Here is a 10,326-nt window from a genome sequence, read left to right as displayed (position 1 = left end):
AAATAAAAATAACCTACACGAAGATCTAGGTTGATGTAATTTATAATTGTTGATGGGGCGAAAACAATTACTGAACGGTTAGGCTTAAACAATTAGTTCACCGATTGCAAGTGTAAAATAACAATTAATCCGCCTATTACAATCAACTTATTTTACGATTATTAAATTGCAGCACTCATTTTGTGATCAAGTTTTATACTACCATTATGTAATTAAGCTAATTCTAAGCAAAAACAATAACACGTTTAGCTTCTATATTTTAGGGAAATTTACATACATAACACATTTTTTATGTACATGTCTAACACCTTAACTTTTATATTTAAATTTTATAACACTTTGGTGTCAAAAACCTATATGGCCATATATGAGAAGATGTATCACACTTTTAAAAGTAAATCACAGTGGCATTTTTGAAATATTTTTCTTGAAGTTTTGAATGCTATGCATGTAAATATGAAAGGTTTGATGTTAAATATGTAAATACATGGGAATTGACTGGTCTAAATGACAATCTCCTAAAATTTATCCTGTTCATTTAAACCACAACAAATCCAAGTCAGCTTAAATGGCCTGTGCTGATTTTAATATGACTTGAATCTGAAACAATTAAGTTGCAAACACTAATGTCAGCATATATGTATGTTAAATAATTAAAGGTGCACATATTTATGTTAAGCCAAATGTTAAATTTCCAAATCAATGTATATACATTAGTTACAAAAGAACTACATCTAAACAAAGAATCATCAACCATGCCCCACTCTACCATGTGCACCAGCAACTTGATCCAAACAGAATCGATCATAAACCACAAATACCTGCCATTCAAATCATTTCCTATTTAAACTTCTGCAGATCCCCATAGAGAAAAATATTAAGTTGTCATACACCTTGAAGACGGGCGACATGGCGATCGGTGTCCAGACATGCGAACGTCTTGACGTTCTTCAGCTTGCATCCAACCGAGATGGGCCCCGACTCCTCCTCCGCCTCCTATTTCGCCTCTCGGCCCTCGAGACATCCACACCTCTCCATTGACCGCCGGCCGTAACCACATCCGAGACACCACCGATGCCATTCACCGGAGCATCAAATCCACCAATCCCTTGCATGGCATTATCCCACTGAAGCCTCACAAGACGAGCCCCTTCCCGCAAGACCGAGAATATATTCCTATTAAGCCGGAAGCGATCTTCATCGCCGACCTCATCCTCGCCTGCACTATTAGCCATCTCAATAACATAGTCACCAAACACCACCGATCTCGGCACTGACGACATTATCGTGCTTATAACATCCTGCCGTTCGCTCTCAAGTTGGAGCGCCCTCCATTTCTCCTCCATCTCAGGGTCGATTTCTCGAGGCTTCGCACACGGGTGATCAGACTTCACATGCTTCTTGAGCTCCTTATATGTCCCAACAAAAGAACAATCGTCCTGGATGCAGCTTCTCGTCTTATCGTTCAGATACCTGCGAGCGGATTCGACGACGGTCCATCCTTTCACCTGCCCTCGACATAAAGGGCATGAAAGCTCGAAAAGGCTGATTGTGTTGTCCCCCATGGAATCATAATTAGTGCATCTAAGTTTTGTTGAAGCCTTCTTGAATCGTTCCAGGCAGTTGGAGTGGCGATGGCTGGTTCCGCACATGTAAGGACGGCAGCCGTTGTCGTGGGAAGAGCATAGCAGGAGAATGGCATTATGTGGGAATTCCATGCAGACGGAACAGGTGGATTCCTCCCAGTCCTTGGTTTCTGAGACTATGGGTCTTTTCAGGTTACATGGTTCGCAAGAATTGGAGAAGTATGAGGACGAAGTGGGATAGGGAGTTGATCGGAACTTGCGTGATAGAAGTCTGCGGCGATTTTTGGCGCTTTTTGCCATGTAAGAAGCAAGTTCTGGTTCTGAAAATGATGAAAAGATAGAACCAGCATAAAGATTGTAATGAATGCAAGGGGGGAATTATAAATAAACCTATAAAGAGAAGTAAATAAGAATAAAGAACCTGGAAGGAAAACTGGGTCAAACATAAGTATAGAAAGCCATTTATATCATTGATTAGCCATAAGCTTAACTAATTGGGGTTAATTTTATGAATCCTAATTTGTCATTCATTTCTATTGAGTGTTGCAAGACATATTAGTCCTTACTTTTCATAAAGCTCTTAAATTTATATTCATGTCATGTTTAGCCTATTCCTTCGATCTTCCTAAGCCCTTAATGCTAATTTCACATATCCAATTAATGAGAGCATTTTATACTCTCATTTGTACATTTTTAAAACACCTAAGTTTTTTTTTTTTAAATCAGTTCATCTTTAGTAGATGCTACTCCAATCCCTTGTATAATCATTATACATTTTATCCTTCATAGCTTCACCGCACATCCACCTTAAATTCTCTTTTCTGCCATAATCACAATGACTTCTTACTAATCAACACTAAGATCCATACAACATAGTCCTTTTATGAGCAATGTAATGATCGAGTATTTGTAAGATCGTCATTGTGTTCCCCTCTATGCATGCAAAACCACCATAGCTGTTCAAATCAGGCTCAACAAAGTTCAAGCATATAATTAATTTAGACTCAGCATATCATTGAACAAGACAGTGCTTGCTTATTTAGAACATGACCTTGATGGACTTACCACAATGGGAAAAGAAGGAATATTGGAGCTTGGCTTCTTGGGCTAAACAGACAGAACAAGGAGAGAGAAGGATGAGTAGTTTGGAGCTTGATTGGGCCGTACAAAAGAGAAAAATTAGGAAGAGAGCAAGAAAATCAACCATATTCATGTGAAACCACTCAAGTAGATTGAAACCACTCAAGTAGATTGAAACCGAACTCTTAAACATCAAGGTGAGTGGGATTTCATTAGAAACTCCAAAATTAAGCGTGCTCTCCTGGGAGCACTCTTAAGATGAGTGACCTCCAGGGAAGTTACACCAATAGGGTAAAACCGTGAAGCACTAGGCCAAAGCGGATTATACCTTGATCCGTGATAGTTAAGGCTATCACAATTCAAGCAACCAGCTTTAACAACAAAATTCTAAAAAAAAAAATCCTCAAAAATCATGTTATTGTCACCTATTTGTGTTTAACACTTAGAGAAGCCTCATACTTCATGTTCTTAAAAAAAAAAAGAGCACATAACATTCTGTCTATGAAGCTCGAACACGAATACGGAAACACAGACACTACACAACACGATACGGGGACAAGTCATAATTAAAAAAAAGACATGACCTCATGCACACATTTTAATATTTAATTAATTGTTAATATAAAATATATTTTTTTGCATTACTCTTTATTAAAAACAACACAAAATAAAGTAGATTGAAACCAAATGCTCAAACATAACGATGGGATTTCATTAGAAACTCTAAAGTTAAGCATACTCTCATGGGAGCACTACTAGGATGGGTGACCTCTGGGAAGTTACACCAATAGAGTAAAATCATGAGGCCACTAGGCCACAGCGGACAATACCTTGATGGGTGAGAGTTAAGGCTGTTACAATTCAAGCAACCAACTTTAACAACAAATTCTAAAAAAAAAAATCCTCAAAAATCATTTTGTTTGTTATCACCTATTTGTGTTTAGCACTTAGAGAAGTCTCATAAAGTCAAAGCCCGACAATTCACAACTCTACTTCATATTCTAAAAGAAAAAACAAAAGAGCACATAACATTCTCTCTATGAAGCTCGAACACGAATACGGAAACACAGACACGATACAACACGATACGGGGACACGACATAATTAAAAAAAAAGGACATGACCTCATGCACACGTTTTAATATTTAATTAATTGTTAATATAAAATATACAGTTTTGCATTATTTTTTATTAAAGATATCACAAAATAAAGTATACAATAATAAAATTTAAAATTATAAATTTATCTTGTATTATAAAACCTCATGTGTATAAAAACTAATTTTCAAAAATTAAACATATAATATGTTTCAAAAAAATTCCTCCTACTTATCTACTAAAATTCAAAATATCCTAAGATTAAACTTTGTTTAATTAATTATGTTGAAAGTTAGCTTTTAAAATTAGAATAAGTATAGATTTATAACTATAAACACATTAAAGAGTAAAAAAAATTATAAATTACCACCAACAAAACTAAGAACATTTTAACACCATTTGGCTTCAACGAATAGAAGCTTCAGTGCAAACGCCACAAAATTTGCGAGATATTTGGGTCGGCTTGAACGAACAGGTTTAACTCTTGCTCATGTTACAATAAAAAAACTCATGGCTTAAGCTTCAACAGAGCAGGTTCGGCTTCAATGAACAAGAAGTATACAATGCTCGTCATAGACGAGTGCAGGATGGACATTTGACGCTCGATTTCGACAAACAAAGGGAATTACTAATGCTCGGCTTCAATGAATATTGGATGCACTTTCAGTGCTCGATTTTGATGACAATTAGCGGGAGCTTTGATATGATGAGAGAGTAGGGACTTTAACTATGACGTATAATGAGGGTCATATGTATATTTATCAGTTTTTTACTTCCCATAGCCCGTTTTTTTCTAAATTGTATTGATCTCATGTCCAATGTGGTATTCTGGCGTGTCTCAAATGTGTTCGGCCCAAAAAATAATTCAAACATGCTTTGTAGTATCAAACAAGTGTCGGGCATGTTGGACGAATGTCGGTGTCCGATAAATGTCTGATATGGGTACAAGTCTTTTTTAGAAGTGTCGGTGCTACATTCTCCTCAGAGAAATAAACATGGATGAAAGAACTGAGAAAAATGTTGAACAAAAAATGATATAAGGTGCCAGTTTAATAAGGAAAGTAGAATTACCAAGAAGATACCAAATGGCCAAATCACAATATATATTTATAAAAGTTGACCACTACAAATTTGTTAAACTGCAAATTTATCCTATTATTCTGAACCACTTACAAAAATATTACTGTTATGATGACCACGAGCAAGGTTTAATTACATTAGTTTTGCACACTCTATTCGCAACATGCAGACACACTTAAGACTTTCAAACTAGCTATACATGATTTTAATGAGAACACATTAACATTTCCTTTCCCTCTGAGAAAAAAAGTCTCCTAAGCGCACGTTAGGGTGGCTTGAATCATTAAATCAATGGTTTGAAGAGCTTCACTGTGAAACCATAACAAAAAATAGCCCTATCCATAATTTACGAGTTCTTCAAAACCGTAGGTTAACCATAACAGACCTGGTAGGCCTGATTCCTAACTTATCTTAGCAGGAGTTGCTGAAAACATGGAAGTTGAAGTTGTAAAGAATACAATGTTGCTGTTACATGTTTGGTAGGCCATTTGGAAATTGATACTGACGGTGTAAGACCGTAAGTCTGATATTAGCACAAAAAATCATGTTTAAATTTTTGTGTCCTCGTTGAATTATTTTCTAGAGTTTTTGATAATAATGTCTTTTGTAGGCTTTACCCAAGAAAATATAATCGAACAATACAAGAAATGCACAAGTTTTAATTTATCTAAGGAATGCAATGTGAACTGATCTAGGATTGTGATCAGGTGATAGAGTAGCATTAGATCTATCGAATCATTCAAACAAATGTTTTCCAAACATCTCCCATAACTTTCAAATTTTAAGAGGCGTCTCATATAGATCAAAGACTTTCTTTCCAAGCATCTTCTTCGAAACTAACTCAACTTCATTGGTTGAAATCAATCTATAATATACTTTATGGCTGGGTTCATTATGTTCTTCTAAAAATATTTCTTCCTTAAAATTTTCATATAGTAATTTATCTAAATAACATTACTATTCTCCCTTAATGTATTCCACTTTAACTAAGATCTTATCATTTTGTCTTCTAATACACTTAATCAAAAATTTTGTGCTCAATATTGAAGCTAAGACAAAACATTTAAAGTTTTAGGGAGCACACCACTCAGTGGGTTGCAATTTGGAGGTTATATATATATATATATATATATATATCTGTGTGTGCGTGTGTGTGTGTGGGTGTGTGTGTGCGCGCGCGCTTTGAAAGTCGTACTTTTGAATCTAACTAAATTCTCCTATCATTTCTTAAATTCAGCATTCATTATAACAATGCCATATTTTATTGTGAAATCAAATATAACTTCTCCCATTATAATTCTATCTCATATTTTATGCCCACCATTAATCCTCTCATAGTGTTTCCTTCTAGAACCTATATCAATACTTAAGACATCATCAATAAATATCCATTCATCCTTGAGTATATAATGTAATAATGGATCCATCTCTTTCTAAAAATGATGTTAAGAAAATCTTCTAATTTAACTTGAACAGGAAGAGCAATAGTCAGATTTAGAGTGCTCTCAACAATAAACAACTAAGTCGAAATCAAAATAATCATCCCAACAATTCTATCTTTCAACTCAACCCACCCACCCTACCCATTTCTATAGTTGTCCATACAATCATACAATAGATTCTAACATTTTCAACCGCCTTTGGACTTGTTCCCTTTCAATCTAGTTTCTTTCAAACATGTTGTCTTTCTTACTTTTTCTAATTATTATGCCAATTAGTTCTCTATATTTTCATTCAAAATGATGTAACAAATCTAATCTTAATTTTCAACATTATCAGCTCTTAAAAATTTAAACTAAAAAAAAATTCCCAGTAGGAAACATTGTCTAACTTCCCCAAGGATCTCCCCCATCAAACCCTAAATTAAACAGCTTCTAGGTCCAGAAAGAAAATAACTCTTCACAACATTATTCATCTCAACCCACCAGAGCATTACAACATTATCTCCTCCCACAAACTAAAAATAAAACTATTTCGTCCTCCAGAAAGAAAATGATTCTCCAATCTGATAATTACCAACAGAATAAACTTTCTACCTTCATTTCAAGCAACCAAAGCATTACAACACTATCTCCAGCGACTTGCCAACTAAAAACCAAAAACAGGATGCCATTCCATTGAGAACAAAACCACAGATCTACGAATAATGAACGAGATCATGAGAATTTACCTTTCCTGTGAAACAACAGCGGCCTACCAGAAATAATGAGGAAGACTTACAGATCTCAAGAAGCGATCAGCATGAATATCGAACAATAAGCATATATAGACAAAAGTACCAAAGATTGACGAAATAAAAGAGTAAGAAAAGGGATCTCAACTACCAAACCAACCGAGGAGATGAATTAAGTAACGGGGACGTATTTTACCACCAATTACGGGCACGCCATCGACCAACACATCCGTCCGGGATTCCACAGCAAGTCCTTGGACGAAACCAACCACATAAAACTTAAATGATATAAATATCTACCAAACAACCATGTAAAAACACGAGTCGAGCAAATACGCAAGCGCATGATCACGTGTCCAGGCCCCAGACGACCATAGAAATCTTCCGGTATAGCTCATCCAGAGACAATTGGAAAGGTTTACCATCTATCTTTACAGAGAATTAAAGCATATGTTAATTCGGATTGGAAAAATTACAGTGAAATGGTGAAAAAAAGAGGGTTGAAGTTTGGGGAAAGTGACGTACCAGTGGTTGAAACTAGTAGCCAAGAAAAATGAAGGATTACAAGGAAATCGGAAGGAATTTAGGGTTTGGTGGAGAGGGGTTGTCAGAGGCTAAGCTGATCGTGCTGGATCCCCACATGATTTCTACTCCGATGGGATGGACGCAGTCTATCTATGAGAGAGATTGGGGATGAGTTGCAGGCCACTCTTTGGAGGTCAATGTTAAAGTTGAAAATCGTTAGAGATTTATATAGAAAACATAAAATTTTGGAAGATTCACATTTCAATTCTTATTAAATTGCATATATAATACTTGAAGTGCAATCTCTGCATATGTCGCCTTCCCTATCCATGACTTTTTAAAAGTTAGTTGGTATTTTTTATATTATATGAACATTTGGATGGTATGGATGTAAAAATTAAAGTTTAGGTGCTAGATATGTAAATACATAAGAATTGGGTGATATGTATGTAAATGCCCCTAAAATTTTCATATGTTTATATATTTAATATTTTAATTTTAAATATCATAAAATTTAATTAAAGTTCATATATTTTTAGATATAATTTTAAGTAGATTTTTTTGATGTGGGTTTGATGTCAAAAAACTTCAAAAAATTTGAAAAAATAAGTGTTAAAATACTCTAGAACTGTAAAAATAGCATTAGACAAATTTAAATTTGAGCTCCAATGTTATACCATGAAATTTATTTCATTTTATTGGGGGATTTATGAATTCTACAAATAGTCATTACCTTGAAATTATTTGATCTGCTTCAATCATAATTGATAACCTATTCAAGCCGCTTGAAGTATTCTTTTCTCTTGAGTTATTATGGGTGGAGATTGTCGATTTAAAATGGTGATTGAAATTTCATTTACTACAGTAATCTCATATCCGTTTGGGGTAGCTTGTAAGTGCGAGCCGTGTTTTCAAAACGCCGCCGTACTATTTGGTTCGCGCGTTTCTCCAGATTATCCGAAACTGCGTTTGGGTTTTTACACTAAAAATTTGGGTTTTACACTAAAAACAGACCGTCGGTCGACCGTCGCGACCGGCCCTCGGGCCGCGTTTCAAGATAAACAGTTTATCCTAAAACGCACAAGCTGCCCCAAATGGACCTTAAGTCTTTGATTTATGTCGAATTCAGTAGTTTATTAAGAAATATAATGAATCAATGTGCTCAAAAATAACAAGTCAAGGTTAGCGTTCAAGAGCTCTTAAGTTTAGTCAGACCATCATAACCGGAAGGTTAAAAAATTTGATCAAAAAGTTTAAATTCTTTTAAAAATAAGACAAGCTCATGGGGTCAACTATCGATTATGATTGATTTTATATGAATACGGTTTTGAAGCTAGACAAAACAATTAGAGAATGGAGAAATGGTTCACGATTCAATCGGTCAGATCAGCCTATCCTCTAATTAACCAATAGATTATATATATATAGAGAGAGAGAGAGAGAGAGAGAGAGAGAGTATTGGTACACCATAAACATTTTGTTTTGTAATACAACTTGCGCCTCAATCTCTTTTTATTTCATTTTATCTTTTTGTTTTTTTATCAGAAGTCAAACCAATAGATTATATATATATATATAGAGAGAGAGAGAGAGAGAGAGAGAGAGAGAGAGAGAGAGAGAGAGAGAGAGAGAGAGAGAATTCTTTTTTTTGGCAATATAGGAATTCAACAATTATTAACCACATGATTGGCCACAATGTTGAAAATCTTGAAGATTAAAAAAAAAAAAAAAAAAAACAAGTCACAACATCTGGTACCAGCGCACACCCCCATTACTTGAGAAACTCAATATTCTCATGAAATAATGTTGTATAATGTGGATCTTGCAACTCATAGTTAATATTCATCACAGTTTAAGTATTTTCTATCCTATACACTTAATAAAATCCTTCCTATTAATACAAACAACCAGGTGAATTTGATGATTTGCATAATCATTCTCAAGGGTTTCTTTTATGTAAGTATTCTGGAAACTTACTCCCCCTTTTTACGATAAAATCATCAGTTAGTAGTGTGAAAGTCCATTCTGGTTGGTGAGTCAAAATGTCTATCCCTACAAGATAAAGAGCTCTCTATGGTGACAAAGAATTTATCTAATGAACACGCCAAAGAAGCAAAATGACTCTGAAACAGGATATTATTACTCAATAAATATCACACGAACAATCTAATCCTCTGATAATAATGCGTATATGTGTATTATATACACCACATCATGGCTAGAGAATGTATACATAAAATATTGATAGGAAATTCAAGAACAAAAAGAATACTACATAGGGTCAAGGAGGAAAGATGAATATATATCTTTTTGCTGAGGCTAAGGAGAACCATCGACAACTATATGAGATGAAAAAGTATATGTATAAGACAAATAATTGTTGGTTACCAGTCATATAGAAGAAAGAGGCACAATCTAGGACCAATAGAGATAACTGCAACAAACTTAGGCAGCATGAGGTCTTAAACAAATGGTTTTGTCAAAACAGTCTATCAGAATTATCATGAAAAAGAGTACAAGATCTAGGGTTATAGACAGACAGATTATTATCAATAGACAGCGAGAAGGAAAGATGTGCAAACCCTATTCTCAAGACCAAAACATTATCATCAGCAACAAACAGCAAGAGCGAAAGGAGACAAGAATATTTTTCAGTTACCTGTCATATGAGATGAATCATTGAAATCCAAGACCAAAGGCATAAAATTAATGACAATTTTAGCAGACCCAAAGAAAAACCGCATGAGATGCTGAGACAAATGGTTGAATTTATAGAATGAATCG

The 10,326-nt window shown here is 34.8% G+C and overlaps 1 protein-coding gene across 5 annotated transcripts; it reads right to left on the bottom strand.

The window, feature by feature from the left end:
- Positions 1 to 668: 668 nt before the first annotated feature.
- LOC110021375 lies at positions 669 to 7,767 on the bottom strand. Of its 5 annotated transcripts, none has more exons than XM_020719848.1 (3): positions 7,543 to 7,767; positions 7,169 to 7,446; positions 669 to 1,906 (listed from the first exon to the last, which is right to left on the bottom strand). In XM_020719848.1, exon 3 carries the CDS (start codon positions 1,884 to 1,886, stop codon positions 951 to 953), a length of 936 nt encoding a protein of 311 aa, XP_020575507.1. In that variant the 5' UTR covers positions 1,887 to 1,906; positions 7,169 to 7,446; positions 7,543 to 7,767; the 3' UTR covers positions 669 to 950. The 5 variants fall into 5 exon arrangements, with proteins under 5 accessions (XP_020575507.1, XP_020575504.1, XP_020575505.1 ...); XM_020719845.1 differs by having other exon boundaries at positions 7,214 to 7,446; positions 7,543 to 7,766; XM_020719846.1 differs by having other exon boundaries at positions 7,214 to 7,442; positions 7,543 to 7,766.
- Between the last annotated feature and the right edge of the window lie 2,559 nt (positions 7,768 to 10,326).

The sequence above is a fragment of the Phalaenopsis equestris genome, unplaced genomic scaffold (assembly GCF_001263595.1).
Source record: "Phalaenopsis equestris unplaced genomic scaffold, ASM126359v1 Scaffold000134, whole genome shotgun sequence".
NCBI classification, from domain to species: domain Eukaryota; kingdom Viridiplantae; phylum Streptophyta; class Magnoliopsida; order Asparagales; family Orchidaceae; genus Phalaenopsis; species Phalaenopsis equestris.
The sequence above is the reverse complement of the archived record's forward strand: the minus strand, read 5'-3'. Positions and strand labels throughout refer to the sequence as shown.